The sequence below is a fragment of the Acinonyx jubatus genome, chromosome A1 (assembly GCF_027475565.1).
Source record: "Acinonyx jubatus isolate Ajub_Pintada_27869175 chromosome A1, VMU_Ajub_asm_v1.0, whole genome shotgun sequence".
Lineage (NCBI taxonomy): Eukaryota > Metazoa > Chordata > Mammalia > Carnivora > Felidae > Acinonyx > Acinonyx jubatus.
Genome location: NC_069380.1, coordinates 85,010,843 through 85,029,306, shown reverse-complemented (window position 1 = coordinate 85,029,306; position 18,464 = coordinate 85,010,843). Strand labels below are relative to the sequence as shown.

At 34.4% G+C, this 18,464-nt stretch overlaps 1 protein-coding gene across 1 annotated transcript in view; it reads right to left on the bottom strand.

Moving 5' to 3' along the window:
* The window catches only part of LOC128314773 (butyrophilin subfamily 1 member A1-like), a 111,318-nt gene extending 94,239 nt beyond the window's left edge, over positions 1–17,079 (bottom strand). Inside the window, exon 1 of the mRNA XM_053218338.1 lies at positions 16,985–17,079. Within this exon, the coding sequence (XP_053074313.1) occupies positions 16,985–17,079 (95 nt within the window). The remainder of the gene's footprint in view (positions 1–16,984) is intronic.
* Positions 17,080–18,464: the final 1,385 nt, after the last annotated feature.

Below are 18,464 nucleotides of genomic sequence, written 5' to 3'. Positions count from 1 at the left end.
ATATGGTATATCATATTTACAGGTTTATGTATATTGAACCTCCTTTACAACCCATGAATAAATTCCATTTGATCATGTGAATGAGGTTTTTTAATTTATTTTTGGCATTGGTTTGCTAGTATTTTATTGAGTAGTTTCATCCTTGTGCATCACTGATATTGGCCTGTAGTCCAACTTTCAGTGAAGTCTTTATCCAGTTTTGGAATCAAGGCAAAGCTGGCCCCATAGGATGAGTTTAGAAGTTGTCATTCCTTTTCTGTTTTGGGGGGAATAATTTGAGAAGGATAAGTATTAACTCTTCTTAAAGTGTTTGATATATTTTGCCAATGAAGATATCTGTCCCTGGACATTTGTTCATTGGAAGTTTTATTGATTACTGATTTAATTTCTTTTTGCTTATTGATTGCTATTTCTTCCAGTTTCAGTTCTGATAGTTTATATGTTTTTAGAATTTGATCCATGTCTTCTAGGTTGTCCAATTTGTTGGCATATACATTTTTATAATATTCTTTTATAATTACTTGTATTTCTGTGGTTTGGTTGTTATATCTCCTTTCTCATTTAGGATTTTATTTATTAGGGTCTTTTTCTTTTTGACAAGTCTGACCAGAGGGTTATCAGTTTTATTAACTTTTTCAAAAAGCATGTTCCTCATTTCATTGACCTGTTGTATGGTTTCCATTGTTCATTTATCATTGATTTCTACTATAATCTTTATTATTTCCTGCATTCGTTATACTTTATGTGTTTATGGCTTTATAATTTACATGTTCTTTTTGTAGCATGTATAGGCGTAAATTTAGGTTACTTATTTCAGACTTTTTTGTTTTGTATGTAGGCCTGTATTTCTATATACTTACCTCATTGGGTTCATTATGCTACATCCCAAAGATTTTGGGACATTCTATATTCATTGCCATTTATATCCATTTTTTGAATCTTCTCTATTTAATGTTAGATCCATTAATTGTTGAATAGCACGTTAGTTAATTTCCATATAATTGTGGCATTTCCAAAATTTTTCTTGTATTTGACTTCTAATTTCATAGTGTTGTGGTCAGAAAATATGCATAGCATGATTTAAATAGTTTTATACTTGTTGAAGCCTGATTTATTACCTAGTGTGTGATCTAGTCTGTAGAATGTCCCATGAACATTTTGAAAAAAAAATGTGTATTCTTCTGTTTTAAATGAAATATTCTGAATATCCCTGTCCAGTCCATCTGGTGCACTGTGTCATCCAAAGCCTGGTTTTCTTATGTATTTTCTATTTATATGATCAGTCCTTTGATATAAATTGGATATTAAAGTAACCAACTATTATTGTATATTTATGTTAGTTAATAATTGTTTTATATATTTGGATTTTTCCATGTTGGGTGCATATTTGCAATTACTATATCTTCTTGTTGGATTGCGCCATTTTTATGTTATAATGCATTTTTTGCCTCTGCTATAGTATTTATTTTTAAGTATATTTTGTATGATACAAGTATTGCTTTTCTGGATTTTTTAAAAAAATATTTAAATTCAGTTTAGTTAGCATATGGTCAGTATTGTTTTCAGGAGTAGAATTTAGTAATTCTACTTACATATTTATTAATTATCACTTACATATAACACACAATGTTCATCCCTACAAGTGCCCTCCTTAATGCCCATAACCCATTTAGAACAACCCCCCACCCATTTCCCCTCCAACAATCTTCCTGGTTTTCTTTTGATATCCACATGCATGATAGATGTGTCTCATCTATTCACTTACACTATGCAAGTGTCTTTAGGTCTAAAGTGCATCTTATAGGCAACATTTAGATGTGTCTTATTTTTATCCATTCTGACACCCAAAGTCTTGTGACTAGAGCATTTAATCTACTTACATTCAAAGTAACTTTTGATAGATATGTATTTATTGCCTTTTTATTACTTGTTTGTCATAGTTCCTGGGGATTTGGCTTTGTAACTTTTGTTCTTTCCTTTCTACTCAAAGAGTTTCCTGTAATGTCTTCAGGGATGGCTTAGTGGTTATGAACACTTTTACTTTTTGTTTATCAGGAAACTGTATCTCTCTATATATTCAGAACAATACCCTTGCTGGATAGAGTATTCCTGGCTTCACATTTTTACCATTCAGCACTTCAAATATATCAGGCTACTTTATTCTGGCTTTCCATGTTTCTGTAGAGAGATTTGCCCCTAGCATTATGGGTGTCAGTCTTCTCTTATATTTTAAGCACTTAATTTGTCAATATATATTGGAAATTTAATTACAATATGTCTTGGTGTTTGTCCCATTTTGTTGTTTTTGATAAGAGTTCTTTGTACCTCCTGCATTGGGATGTCTGTTTCCTTCCCCAGATTAGGGAGGTGTTCAGCTATTATTTCTTCAAATTTTCTGCCCCCTTATATTTCTCTTACTCTCTGGGACTCCTATAATAGAAATGTTTTACATTTGATATAGTCACTGAGTTTATTCTCATGATTCATAATTGTTATTTCTCTTTGTTCATCTACATTATTTTCCATATGTTTTCTTTTAAGTCACCAATTTGTTCCTCTGCTTCTTGCAGCCTTCTCTCCACTGCATCAAGTTGGTTCCCAATCTCATTTAATGCATTTATTTCTTAATTATTCTTTTTTAACACTTTTCTCTCTGTGGTAAGGTTTTCTCAAAGGTCTTCTATTCTTTTCTCAAGCCCAGTGAGTATACTTTAAATTCTTCATCAGGTATGTTTATGTGTTGGGCTTAGGTTTCTGATCATGGCCTTGTCTTATTTTTCCATTTGAGATAAATTCCTCCATCCATCCATTTGATTTAATTATCTGTTTTCTCCCGTGTGATATAAAAGCCATTTATGTTTCATGTCCCTGAAAAATACTGGCTTTATGAAGAATAGGCTGTGTACTGACCATGCAGGACATGGTGATAAGGGCAGTGTCTCTGGTGTGTGCTGTGTGTGTTCTGCTACTGTGTTTTAGATGTTATATCCCTCAGACCAGTCATTTTAAGAGGCTTCCTTGTGTGTTGAGGCATTTTTGGTACCTGCCTGCATGTGATGAGTTTTAACTAGATGTGCTCTGGCCTACTTCTGAAATGAGACCTGATACCACTTCCATGAGAACTGAGGACCTACAGAGCTCTCTGGTTGGCAGATGTGATGTGGGCAGAGGTTTGTGGTGGTCATCTGGGGACAGGGCCCACTTAACTAGGAATAAGCAAATTTGACTGAGAAGGGTAATTTCCCCATAGTTCTGGGGTGTGTGGCTTGGTGTAAGCAAATTAGGCAGACAATATTGGTGCTAAGCTGCTTCCTGCACTTGGCTCTGTTTTTGCTGAGGGGTGGGTGACAGAAATGGCGTGAGCCAGCTCCTTGGTCTCTGTGAATGCTGTGTCTTACGGAGAAGAAAAAATTGAATCATGTCCCCACATGTGCCCCAGATATTCTCAAGGTGTGTTTTCATGCCACCTGCCCTTGGGTTGGTTGCCTGGCTTCTCTCTCAGAGCAAGGCAGTACCCTTGGGCTTCTATACCAGCCAACCTGGTTGGCCTTTAAAACTCCTGGTTTTAAGCCTCAGTTTTTGCAAGAACTCAGAATGCAATCTCTGTCATTTTTCAAGCCAATGACTTTGGGGAAATTTTCTCCTTGTGCATTCCCTCATGTGTTCCTCTTTCTCTTGACCTTCACCATGACCGACCACAGCTCCCTCTTCATTGCAATACTCATGATCCATTTCTCTCCTAAACTCTGTATCTGCAATTCCTACTTTCTTTAGTGTGGTGTCTTCTCTCCCTTTAGTTGCATTTTTTTTCTGACTGTTGTCCAGTTGGTTTCTGGGGTATTGAGGATAATTTGATAGGTATTTAGTTGTTTTTGAGGAATGAGAAGGGGTAAGACTCTCCTACACTGACCCTATCTTCCTTTGTCTTCAATTCCTAATGACTCTTTACTACAACATAATGTTTGTTTATTTTCTTGTTAGACATTTGTTTTGTTTTGGTTTGCTGTTTTTGTTTTGTTTTGTTTTGTTTAGTTTTTATGTCCCACGCAGAGCATTTGGTGCTTTTGTTACCTAAGTTCCAGTGAACTCAGAGGTAGAAGGAAATCTATGGTGCTCAGAACCAGTTGCTATTTGTGCTGTCAGTGTGGGGGACAATATAAGGCATTGCATTTATAGCTCCTGTGATTTAGAGATAGTCACAGAAACTTCTTTCTTGATTTTTGTGGCATTCTAAGGCCAGATATTCTGTACTTTTGTTGGTCTTCTAAAATATTGCTTTTTTATGTGTTACTATGTCCAGGGCTGGTGTGAGTTAGGGTTCTGGGCCCCAGTGGGGCAAGCCACCTATGTTTCCTAAATTATATTCCTGTATGCAGTATTAAGGTGGAGGGTGGGGGACAAACAGTGATGCCACCAGCCCCTCTAGCCAGAAAGAATTATAGCAGCACTTCCCGCCTCACACCCCAATCTGATTAGATTCTAGGGTTGATTCCATTATATTCTAGTTAACTTTTTAAACTACAGGAATATTTTGTGCTCCGGGGCAGACAAATCTGCTCATTGTTCCTCAGTACTATCATTCTCCACTATAATTTAGAGCATCAGGGGCAAGATTCCCTTTATTTCTCTAGCTCCATATATCTTGCCATTCTCTGTGTGTTCTCCATCTTTTGTTATGTAGAAACTAGTCAGTCAGCCATAAGTTATTTTTCAGGAGGAATTGTTCTGTGAATTTGGTGTGTAGATTTGGTGTATCTAAGGAAAAGGTGAGTTCAGAGTCTTACTACATCGCCATTTTCAAACCAGACCCACAATAAAAAATTTTTGGTGGTTTCATTTTATATTATTTCATTTTTATTTAATACAGACACTAGGCTGAGCTAACTCGGGGGGGGGGCATCAAATAGTCATATAGTTTATTGTTATTAATGTATATTTAAAATTTGTTCAGTTGATCATTTTTCATAAAACAGATTGCTTTGGGTCTCTGTATATATTTCTTAAAGCAAAAACCAAATTAAACTTGTATTTATGTACAATAGGTTTTCAAACTGATTTACCAATGAATTTCTACACTTATACTAAAGGATACACATTTATTCATTTATTTGGAATACACTTATTGAGACAATACCGTGAATCAGTATACCTTTACATTAAGAACATGGCAGGCACATTACAGGTGTGACTTCAGTACCTTCGAGAAAAGAAAATATGTTTATTCATCTTGTTAAAAAAAATTACCTAGCATGTAGGTGCTAAGTACATATATACCTTTAAATCAAAGTACCAACATTTAAAAACAATATGAACCAACTGTCTTAGAATCACTATGTGTTTTCTGAATATTAATTTTTCTCTCACGTTGTACCTTACCATCTAAAAATTAGCATCAACACTTGTTAAAGAAAAAAGTAGCATTTAAAATATATTTTCCAAACATTAGCCACAGCAAAATGATAGAGTAGGCAGCTCTAAGCTCTAATTTCTATACAGAAACATCAAAACAGAAATGTAGAATTGATCAGAACCACTTTGTCAGAATTATGAATAAAATTGAAAAGTATACAGCAACCAAGAAAATGACCCTTTAAATGGTAGGAAAATCTGGTGTCAAGTCTAGTTCCATTTGACGTACCCTGTCCTTGGTGTTGTAAGGGTCATGATTCTGTAGCAGCTGCAGTCTGTATTAGAAGTGTGGACCCATTTCCCTGAATTGCGAGGGAGCAGAACAAACATAATTCATACATTATTGTGTGTATCTATTCTAACCGATGTGCGTGATAACTGACAGACTGACATAAGATGTTAGTCTTGGTTTTGCCTCAGTATTGAGAATTAAAGAACACTTAGCATTCCTCAAAAGCACTGTAAGCTGAACCAGCAATGCTTAGAGGACTGGACAAAATATGGTAGTCAAAGTAAACATTTGACTGCCTAAGATAAAATCTGGGGAAATCTGGGTTTCTTAGGGAAACCAGAGTATTCACAAACAGCCTTATGCATGTCCAAAGCAAGTCTCCTTCAGAAAAGTCCTACAAAAATGCTAATCTTTTATTACAGGTTATTCTGTATGCTCATTGAAAGTCTTCCTGTGTGAATGAAGAGACATAGCACAAAACCAACCACCAAACATTAGGGGAGGTGTTTGCCTTTTATTTTTGTTTTTGCTTGTTTTTTTTTTTTTAATTATAATTTTAGTTCCTGAAATTCAAGTAAATTTCTTTGTAAACTACTAGCTGAATACGAGTTAAGGAACTGGGACTTAATTGACCATACATGACAAGGAACAATCTTTGTAAAGATGATTTTGGAATGTAATTAAACAATAACAACAGCAACATCAACAAACTATTCCTGAAGAAGAAGTGAAACATCTTTATTACTAAACAAATACTTTAAAACAAATTTTTAAATATATTCATAAGCTAAAGCAAATCATGTAAAAAAAATAGAAAAAAAAGAAAGGAAGGAAGGAAGGAAGGAAGGAAACCAGGAAAACTGAACAAAATGAAAATTTTAATAAAAATACAAAAGTTATAAAAATAAATCAAACAAAACTTTGGAACTATAAAATTTAGTAACTAAAATTTAAAAATTACTAGAGGGGTTCAAAAGGTTTTGAATAAATGGCCAAAATAATTAGTGATCATTGTAAATGTTAAATCTGAAGAGCAGGAAAATATATAGAAAATTTATCAGAGTCTAAGATACTTGTGGATATATTGTAATGGTAAATTTTGTACTTCAACTTGAATAAGCTAAATGATGTCCAGATAAGTGATAAAGCATTTCTGGGCTTGTCTGTGGGGGTGTTTATGAAAGTTATTTATATTTAAATTAATACAGTAAAGAAGATCACTGTCTCCAATATTGGCAGGCATCATCCAATCTGTTGATGTCCTCAATAGAAGAAAAAGGGTAAGAGTGCATTTACTCTCTGCTTGAACTGGAGCATCCATCTCCTACTCTTGGATATTTATTCTCTTGAGTTTCAAGCCTTTGGACTCAGACTAAGATTTCCACCAGTGGCCTACCCACTTATTAGTCCTTCAGACTCAGAATGAGACTATGTGATTGGATGTCATGCTTCTTAGGCCTTTAGATTTTGACTGGAAACACACAATGGTATTTTCTGGGTCTCTAGATTAAAAATGACCAATCTTGGGAATTCTCAACATCCACAACTACATGCGCCAATCCCTCATTATTAATTTTCTCTTCCTTCCTCTCTCTTCCACTCTTTCTCTCTACCGATGACAGATGATAAGATAGGTAGATAGATAGATAGGTATAGATAGATTTAGATACACATACATATATAATCTATCATCTATTAATGTATAGCCTATTGGTTCAGTTTCCAGGAGACCCTGGACTAATACAGATTTTGTTACTAAGAGTGAATCTAGACAAAATTTTAAGGATGGGTTGGTTCTGATTGGATTGAAAGATACTAATGACAGTTGGTTAAATTTCTGCTCTTGATTTTGGTTCAGATTATGATCTGCCAGTTCCTGGATTTGAGCCCTCTGTTGGGCTGTGTGCTGGTAATGACAAGCCTGCTTGGGATTCTCTCCCTCTCTCTGGCCCTTCCCCATGCTCACTCTCTCTCTCTCCCTCTAAAAATAAATTTAAAAAAACTTAAAAAAAGATATTAATGACTGTATTTGCCATAATAAAGAGAGCACAGATACTTCATGCTTTGAAATGTCTATAGAGGTAGGCAAAATATCTACCTCTGACATTCTTAATCATCCACTTATAAAAAGCAAGTACTTGGATGACTGATCACGCTATTTTACCTTTTTTTTTAACTAACAATGTTATGATGTTGCCTGGTTGCTCCTAATGTCAATGGACAAAGTGATAAAGAAAAGGATCAGCTCAGGGACTACAATTCCCACCTCAAGTGTGACGTTAATGATCTAAGAGCTTCTATGCGGCCCTTAATAGAGTCCCTTATTTCCTGTATTTGCAGGGTTGAAATTATTTAAAATCAAACAGGGACTCTCAGCCTGTGACTAGGATAATTAAAGCATGATTTAAATTCCCAACATTCAAGTCATCTACTGTTAAAGTGACAATACTGTTTGGGGGAAAATGGAATTCTACATGTTCAAGGGGGTGTGTGGGGAGACCCTAGCGAATCTGGGAAACATTCCCCCCCTATATTTTTATTTATTGTTATTATTATTATTATCATTACCAATGAAATAACTTCCTCACCCACTGGAGAATTACCCTCCTCACCCACACTGGAACTGAGCCCACTTCCACCTGTGGGGTGGGGGGATAACTATTGCCTAAGGATATAATAACAGCTTCTTCTGAGATAATTGTCTGGCAAGATAATGTTGATTCTCGTTAGGATTTATAGCACCTTTTGGATTCTAGACCTCTTATTAGATACGAGTCCCAGAAGAACCCTAACAGTGGTACAAAATGTGTAACCTATGAGGAGGTGTGATAAACTCCAAAGGAACTACTTGAATCTCCTAATTTATATAAACAATAATGCAAGTAGTGTGAGTGAGAATGGATATTAAGGGTATGGAATTATTTCTGAGGGAACATAAATTTGGATCAGGCCACATTTATTGATATGGACCAACCAAATTTATTGATATGAGAGTTTGCATTTAATGTTTCAACTCTAGAGGGCAGAAAGCACATTATTTGATTGGATGAAACATTGAACAAAAAATGTGAGTGAATTGGATATGCCAGACATGCCTTGCTTTAATTTGAAGGAAGGAATTCAAAGGCATAGGGAGATTGAATGTTAGAATGAACGTGTCGTTTAATACCTACTCACCCATACCAGAAGGATCTAGAAGACAAAACTCCCATCACAACCATGAGAAATAAACCTGTGAGAAGAGCCACATTAGGGATATCCTTGAAGAGTTCTGTGATCACTCTTCTTTGTAGGTTAGAATTCACAGTGGTAACTGCAGTCACTTACCTGAAACTTTTAAATGCAGTGGGAGGAACCAGACCCCAAGATGGCAAGGATCAAGTGAAGGCACTCAACCTCCAAAGGCACTGTGGGTGTGACTGCTGTAATGGACAGCAGAGTCAAAGCAGTATTTAGATCAGTCTCATTTCTGGAGACCTATGCTGCTGACTAAACATGGTGGCTCTAGAAGTAAAATAAATAGGACTTCTGCTAAACTTTTACAAGCAAAAAAGTTCTAAGTCAAGTAAAAAAAAAGTTTGTCTAACTTAAATATTAAAAACACAGAGTCACAGTCACTCAATCCATTTCTGAACTTGAGCTAATTTAAAGGCCAGAAGTCCTTAAGTAAGGGCAATTTGGGTTCCTTTGAGAATGAACCTAAGTATACTCCTGAAAATTTATACTGTCAAACTTTTTCACAGCATTTCCCCCAAGGGATCTAAGACTTTTAGCAGGATAAGTTTGCATTGCAAAAAGGGAAATAGTAAGACCTTTTGGGCTACTACACAGTGGATCTGAACCTACAGTAATTCTAGGAGACCAAAAATGCCACTGTGTTCCACCAGTCAGAGTAGTGACAAAGCAGCTTTCACAACAACACAGACCTTGTTTTGTGTCCCACACAAAATGAACAATTGTTGAATCTGTAACTAGGGAAACTAACACACCAAAATGGGGAATATATTTCTTATCAAATCCAAAGTGGCCCAATGAATGTTGTGCCTCTTTTTTGGTTGCAGGAGGGTCCAGATGAGTCAACTTATCATGTACCTTAGAAGGAATATCTCAGCATTTCCCAACCCCCTGAATTCTTGGGGGTTTCTAGAGAAGCTGTGAATTTAATCAGAAATTTTATCACTCCCTGTCTTACTGGTAAGTATAAAATAGTTGTTACAATTTATCACTAGGTCCAATCAGCATGTCATCAATATTATGGACCACTGTGATATCTCAAGGAAAAGAAAGGTAATGAATATCTTTTAAACACTCAGGTAGAACACCAAGTAAATGGCAATACTCACAGAACTAGGACAAATTTGACCTGAAGAAAGTGTATGCTCTGAATCAGCATTCGATGCACATTGCTGAGTATCTGATATACCTCACAAATCTAGAAATGAAAGGAGGGGCAGTGGAGTGGCACCATTCAAAGTTACCTACAATAAACAACAAACAAAATTTAAAGTTTTGTTCCCATGACTTAGCTCTGTTGTCCTTGCAGACTTTGTTCCAGAGGGAGGAATGCTTCCATTGGGAGATACAACAATAAGTCCACTGAAATGGAAGGTGAGAATGCCACCTGGCCATGGGACTCCTTATCTGTCTGAGTCAACAGTCTAAAAAATGATAAACTGGACTGTGACTCAACAAGGAAACCTTAACCCATTTTGAAAGTTTGAAGTCATATGAAGACTTTTTAAACATCAATTGGAAATTTTTGAAATATGTAAAAACTAAACAATAAGCAAACATTGAATAAAATTATGATAGAAAAGTAGACAATATAGATGATTGGAGATGAGAACACAATACAACGTATTTTATGAGATGCAGTGATGATAGTAGCCATAGAGAAATTTACAGTTTTAACAACACCATTGAAAAAGAAGAAAGTCCTCGAATAAATTTATACATGAGAAAATATAGGAAGATAATAAAAAGAGGAAACAAACTAAATGAAAAGCTAAGAGAAGAAAGGGAATAATAAAGAATAGAAAAATAATAGAATTTAAAAGTTGGTGCTTTACATAATCAAAAATGCTTAGAAACATTTGGCTAGAGAAGAAAAAGAAAGATGACATAAATAGCTTAAATTATAAATTAAATGTAGACAATACTAGGGAATTTGAATAAGTCATAGTTACAATGAGAATATTATGTACAATTGCATGCAAAAAAATTGGATAATCAAGACATATGGAATAAATTTCTAGAAAAACAAAAAATTCCTAAGCTGACTCAAAATAAACTGTAAAATCACAACAGATCCATAAAAGGTAAATAAATTGAATAAGTAAACATAAACTTTTATTTTTTTATGTTTATTATTATTTTTAATATGAAATTTATTGTCAAATTGGTTTCCATAAAACATCCAGTGCTCATCCCAACAGGTGCCCTTCTCAATACCCATCACCCACCCCCCATCAACTGTCAGTTTGTTCTCAAAAACTTTTCAAAAAAAAAAAGACTATTCAGGATCATAAGCCTTTAATGGTGAATTCTATGAAACATTTAAAGAAGAATTAACAACTATACTTCACAATTCTTTCAAAAAATAGGAGAGGCACATTCAATAAATCATTTTTTTATAAGTTAAACATTACCTTGATACCAAAGCCTGATAGAAAAAAAAAGAGATAATACAGACTAATATCCTTAAGAATAATAATGCAAACAATCTTCAATAAAATGCAAGCAAATTGAATCTAACAGCATTGTATACAACATAGTAAAAGATTCATGCACTATGACCAAGTGGGATTTTCCCAGGAATACAAGAGTGTTCCAACATAAGAAAGTCAACAAAAGTAATTGACCACAATAGCAGATTAAAGGTAGAAACCTACATGATAATCTCAAATGATGCAAAAAAGACATTTAAAATGAATCTATCACTCCCGTAAAAAAAAATGATTTTTATGTATAGGTTTTTCTTTGTTGTTTTGTTCCTTGTCTTTCTAGAATATGTAGAAAAGAGAACATGAGTTCTGTTTTCTTTCCTGTTCTAAGGATTAAAGATCACTTAATACCTAGTTTTTACAGAATCACTTATGTCAAAATTAATTTCTTATATTTACTTCATCTTAAATTGGTCTGAATCTCATGTCTTTGGCCATATGCCCCTAGGCCAAAAGTAAGGCAAGGTGAATAATCTTGTACGGTAGCTGCCTAGTAATTAACTTCCCCATGAGACTTTCAATTAAGCTCTATGTGACCTCAGGACAATCATGTGTAGGGAGGACTTCCTAAGAGAGTTACTAAGTACTCATACCTATGAAAGGATATCAATGGTGTTGGAATTCGGAGGAAAGACCTTGAGGAATCCCCCAAAATCCTCCCCAGAAGAAGAAGTGAGAATTTGAGCATCCCACACAGATGACTCTCATGTGAGACCAGTTTTTCTCCTTCCTTTCCACAAACCCACACTCTGCTCCACCTTTAGCTTTCTTTCCTGAAGGAACCACAATATTCATGGGAGGAGAGAGGAGGTAGGAAACCTGAGGCAGATGGGGCAAAGGGCATGGTATGGCCTGTAGAGTTTAATACTCAAAATCGACATGGAAAAATAATTCTGGGAAATGTATTTGAAATGCTAATAGTGACTGAATCAGGTTGTTTCTTGTATAAACTTAATGATTTTCAAGTTATTCTACATACCAGTTATAAAGGCAGGTATAATTGTATGTACTGTAGTCACATTTGGTCAAATAACTAATAAATAGCTATTTTGAAAATGTACTTTTTTTAAATTTTCTTTTTAATGTTTATTTATTTTTGACAAAGAGAGAAAGAGAGAGAGAGAGAGAGAGAGAGACAGAGAGAGAGAGCATGAATGGAGGAGGGGCAGAGAGAGAGGGAGACACAGAATCTGAAACAGGCTCCAGGCTCTGAGCTATCAGCACAGAGCCCAACACAGGGCTCAAACTCATGGACAGTGAGATCATGACCTGAGCTGAAGTTGGACGCTTAACTGACTGAGCCACCCAGGGGCCCCGAAAATGTACTTATTTAAATGAATTTGCTATTCCAAGAAACATACCATGTTATTATCTACTTAAGAAACTTCTCAAGAAAGAACTTGTGAACACTTTTGCTGACTCTTTTCTGAAATACTCAAATCAATAGATTATCATGATGTGGTTGAGGGTAAAAACCAGTGAATTCCAATTGATCCTAAGTCTGCAGCCATCAAGAGTTCATTCTGGAGGGCAAATCTTCAGTAAATTCAGATTAATGTAAGATATATGTGGGAGGTTTACAAGATTGTTCAACTAAACATCCTATGGTTTGGAACATTTTAATGTGTGGTTCAGGAAACCATTTCCTTATTTGTAAAACTCCAAGACCCATGTCCGAGTTTTTATGGTTAGCCAAAATAAAGGATCTATTGCTTAGGCTGAGTACCTAAGGAAACCACCACATTAATGTATGGTAAGGCAAAGCAAACCATCCCTCTGAGGAAGTCCTCCTTTCTCAGAAGTTTTTTTTTTTTTCCCCTCCTTAATTTTCTTCATATCCTCTTTCAGGTATTATAAGTGAAATGTGATAGAGTGAAGTCCTGAAGGCTAGTTTCATACTCTACTCTTATCCTAGAAAGAATGGGTAGAAGTTGTAGCTCCTTGGCACCTATTTTTTCAACTTCAAGACCTCATCCAAAAGAGACTCTCTCTAATATCCTGTTTTAAATCCATATAAACACATTTACAAATCAAATAGTATTTTTTGGTTTGTGTTTATTATTATTATTATTATTATTAACATTATTATTGTGAAAATAAGTATCTCTGTGTCAGAGATATATACTGGATCATCAAGTCTTTGGTCTTAAGGTCTCTGTTTTAAAGTCAAGACCAAGTACTAGGACAGATTTTCCATGAATAGGGATAGGAAGACAAGTTCTAACATACTTTTATTTTGTTTATTTCTTTATATAGGGAAAATAGAAAAAGAGGATGGTAAGCAATCTTTATATTTGACTGAAGCAGTCTTTGAACATTCCACACTTGATGTTCTTTAATTATTATTTAAAAAACAAAATCCGGACACCCCATTTATGAACTAAATATGTTTAGACACAACTAAAATATCTTTCTGCTATTTTCTTAAAAAAATGAACATAAGTATTCATAAGACAGGGAAGCTTATAGGCATAAGTGGAGAAGAATAAGATGCATCAGCTTGTGCTTTTAAGGCTGGAACTCAGGTCTTAACATCTGCCCTATTTGTTGAAGGCCATCATCTCCTGTGCATATAGTAATTAACTACCTATTTTATACTCAGTGCTTAAGAAACACTGAGGAGTAAAGACTCTCTTTCTTTATGGAAGTTGCTATCTTAAGACAGATGCAAATTCCACAAGTAAATAATAAATGTAAAACAAATATTCTAATAGTGTTATGGAAGAGGGCTCATGATGCCATGAACACACACAATAGTGAGATTGTACTTAGTCACGGGGTTGTGAATTTGCTGAAAAAGCTCAATGCAGAAGAGGCTAGTGCATATTGAAGAGGACAGGTAGGTCAAAGAGAGGACTACCATGTGTAAAGGAGAAAGCACAACATGTGTTAAACTCTGGGGATATGGGAGTGAGCCCCTGCTTCCATGAGAGGAGACAATATTAGCCAGGTTACTCTGGTTCAGAAAACCCAGACAAGATTATAGGATAGGCAAAGACTGGGAAATGCAACATCTCTTTACCATTATAAGAATTTTGAATGCCACCCAGGAAACAGAATTTTGAATATTATCTAAGAAAATCAGGAAATCTTAGAAATGTTAAACAAACCAACAAAAGAAGATGCAATGTCAAAATTTTGTTTTCAAAAATTTATTTATTTCTGAAGGTAGAGAACAGATTATATGGTGAGTGGTTAAAAAAAGAAAAACTAGGGAGAATCCCTCTGAGATATACACTCAGCTAAATAAACAGGTCTCAAAAATCTGTACATGCTTACTTATTTCCTATTTCTGGTTAGTCTTTAAGGCCTGCAATTGCATATATTATGTAGATATTATATAAGTCTAAAAGTCTCTTTAATTAAAAAGAAAAAATCCTGGGTAAATTGGCAATTTAATGAAAGAGAAAAATTCTGTGTAAAATCTGTGGTTGCATTTTGATTCTGAGATTCTTGGTCTGGAAGCCTACGCAATAGTGTCTGCAGTTTTGTCCCTGCTTTACCTGACTTTGGAATCCTATTAAGATTTAGATATTCGGTGTGACAGACTTTCTCCTTTAAGGAAAGTTGTTGATCAAACCTAAAAGTGCTCTGAAATGGTCTATATAACATAAACCTACTCTCATTGAAATCAGAATTAACCATAGATTAATCCAAACCTGAAAACCACTACGCATAAATTTACTACATTTCCAATATTTCTTCTCAACTAATTTTCCCAAAATTGAATTAATACTTCTTTGAAGTAAAGAAAACTTGAATTCATGTCACAAAGAATGCCAACACACAACTTTACTCTTATTAAAAAAAATTAAGTGATACATGGAAGAATGAAAGCATTTATGTATAGTTACCAAAGGTAGGTTAGTCATGAAGGACATATCCTGACAAGAAAATGTATTTGTCATCATCATCATCATCATCATTATCATTATCATCATCATTGTCAACAACAGTCTACATTTAATTATTATAGTTTTTTATACCAAAGATATTGTGCTGTACAATTATAATACATAGGGGAATATGAAGCACATATTCTTTCCTTCATGTGGTCAACATTAAAACACAAATAAAAATTATTAAAGTAATATGATGTCAAAGAACTAAAAAAAACTATCAAAGAGGAGGTAGACAAAAGGCATATCATAACCAACCTGCCACTTTTAGAATTTAATCTTTATCCTACGAATGGTGAAAGCACCTGAGAAATTTTGAGTAGGTATGTATCCTAAAGGTTATAATATTGATATTTTAGAAAGACTGCATTAAAGAATCCACTAATGTGTGTAGGAGTGGGCATTGGGAGAACAGTATAGTGGCTGTCCCTCTTTCTGGCCTATCCAAATGGATACATTCATTTTTTCCCTGAGATGATAAGAAAATTCAACACTTAATATCAGTAATTCATCAACTCTCTTAATATTAGTGATCTTTTCAATTACCTAAACGTCTGATAATTGGAACCAGGCACTCAGTGACACTTGGCCAAAAATAAATAAATAAATAAATAAATAAATAAATAAATTCATTCTCTGCTTTTAATTTGTTGCTTTGACTTTGGGCTGTATACTCACAAACTACACTTTTACTTTACCTGCTTTTTGGTCCAAAGTCATTTTTCTGCATGCCACTTGTCTTTTATTCCCTTTTTGTAAGATCACTTCAGGGATGGGATTTATAAATGAGCAATAGTTTTTGTGTGTGTGTGTGTGTGTGTGTGTGTGCGTGCTTGTGTGTATGTGTCTTTGTGTTGTTTTTTTTTTTTGCTTTTATCAGAGTAAGGGAATAATCAGTACTTCACTGTACAAAAAATAACTAGTTTGTTAAATTTTATTTACGAGAAGGTAAATCATTCATTCACTGAAATATGCAATAGAAGAGTGCTTATTTTCATGGAAAAAATTACAATTTATTTTGATATAAGAATAAATTGTGAAAAACATGTATTAGATTATTCCTTTTGTTATTGTGGGGTAAAACTATTCTGGATATTTAGATGATGAAAATATGACAAGATTTATTAAAGGGGGTAAAACTGGGCAATGGAAACCTCATGGGATATTTTTTCTTGGATTTTTAAAAAATACATTAACACATTTTTGTAATAAGTTATATTTATAATTATACATAAAGAAAATAATACTTGCCAAAGTTAGCAGGAATGCCCCTGGTGACCCTTCTTGTTCTTAAAGTACCTGCATTTTATAATGTTGTTTCAATTGGCAGACAGCTTCTCGATGTCTCTGTGGATGGAGATACTGTGTCATATTTGTTGGAAGGTTTTTTTTTTCCAATTAAATTAGGAATGTCATGAATAAAAGGTAGTAAACAGTACTTGTGGATGTATTAGATAAGTTAAATACCAGATGATGAATGCAGAATTTTGTATTTTTTTTTCACATTAGCTCAATTATCCAGCATGTTGTAGATAACAATGTCATCCTAACTTAAGATACTTTCTTGATTACACAGATCATCCCTGGTAAAGATATTATTTCGTTATAGTTTGCTTTTTATAATTGAGTTGTATGTGTTCTTCATATATTTTGTATATTAACTCTTTTATCATGATTTGCAAAAATTTTCTACCATTCTGTATGTTGTCTTTTCACTTTACTGATTTCCTTCAGTTCTGGAAGCTGTGAAATCCAAGGTCAAGGCACCAGTAGATCTGGTGTCTGAGAGTCCACTTCCTGGTTTGCCATTGGCCATGTTCTCACTGTTCTCTCACATGACAGAAAGCTGAGAGCAAGAACAAATACTCATGTCTCTTCTTATGAGAGACTAATACTATTCATAAGGGCTCCACTGTAATGACTTAATTACTTTCCAAAGACTTCATGTCCAAATATTATTACATTGGGGTTAGAATTTTAACATATGAATTTTGTAGAAAGAAATTCAGTCTATAACATGACATTAGAGGCATGGTAGTCAAAAACTTTATTGGTGACATATTTTTAAAATATAAAACCTAGTAAAATGGTTACAGAATTTTATATTTGTTGAATTACTAGGAAATACCTATGTACTACAATAATAGGACACTTTACCTTGAAAGAGACCTGAGCTTTCTACCTCCCCTACCTCCACCTCCACGCCCAACAACTTGTGCAAAGGAATAAAGAAAAAAAAAAAAAAGGACAGTGATGAGGAAAAATAGAAATAAGAGAGAAAAATAATAGAAAACAAATATGAATAAAAACCAAAAAATGAAGGGCATAGTACTATGCACCATTGGTGAGGGTGGAAGATTGGAATTTTGTGATGTGGCAGGACAGTTTTACTATCAGTTGCGGATGGGTGTATTTCAATGTCCTTCTAAGATTTGTACATATATGTATGTATGTTTGTGTATGATTTTATGTTGTATGTATTTCTACAACTCTAGACTCAACCGGGTACTTCTATCCTGTAAAATCATACATAAAAAGTGCAAAATTCACAATACACTCAAATTCTTTCTTAATATGTTAATTATATTAGGACAAATTTGCAATTTGAAAACAAGCAATATTGCAGAACTAATTGCATTTAGTTTTAATTCCTCCAGTGCAGAGAAACAGAAATGATATTCAGACCTCACTGTTGCTTTCAGTGCTAGCTTCTTAATATTTACACTTTCTGGGGAGGACAGTATGTAGGAGTCCATATGCTTAAAGCAAACTCCTCAGGAGAGGCTATTTCTGGGCAAAAATTTGGATTATGGTCCTTCGAATTGTGCTAACACAAAGAGAACCAATAAATTTTTAACCATTATTTTTTTTTGATATCTGTAACTTACATCCAACCATTGTCTTTTTTCCTTACCTCAATGATTTACATGTGTAAGTATTAGACAGTCTGGTTAACAATTCCTAACCAACTTCCCTCAAGGATTTGTCACTGTTTTGCATTGTAGGAAAGCTTCATGAAGAACCTGTTAAGTAAAATATCTCTGTGAAGATAGAAATGCAAATATATTTTAAAAAAAGAAATATAAATATATTGCAAAGCAATCTCTCACTACCTCCCACTCTTTCAGAAAGGATAAAACTCCAAGGAGAAGAAGGTGAGTAATGAAAATGGCCACCTCTAGCCCTCACTCGTGCAGCTGT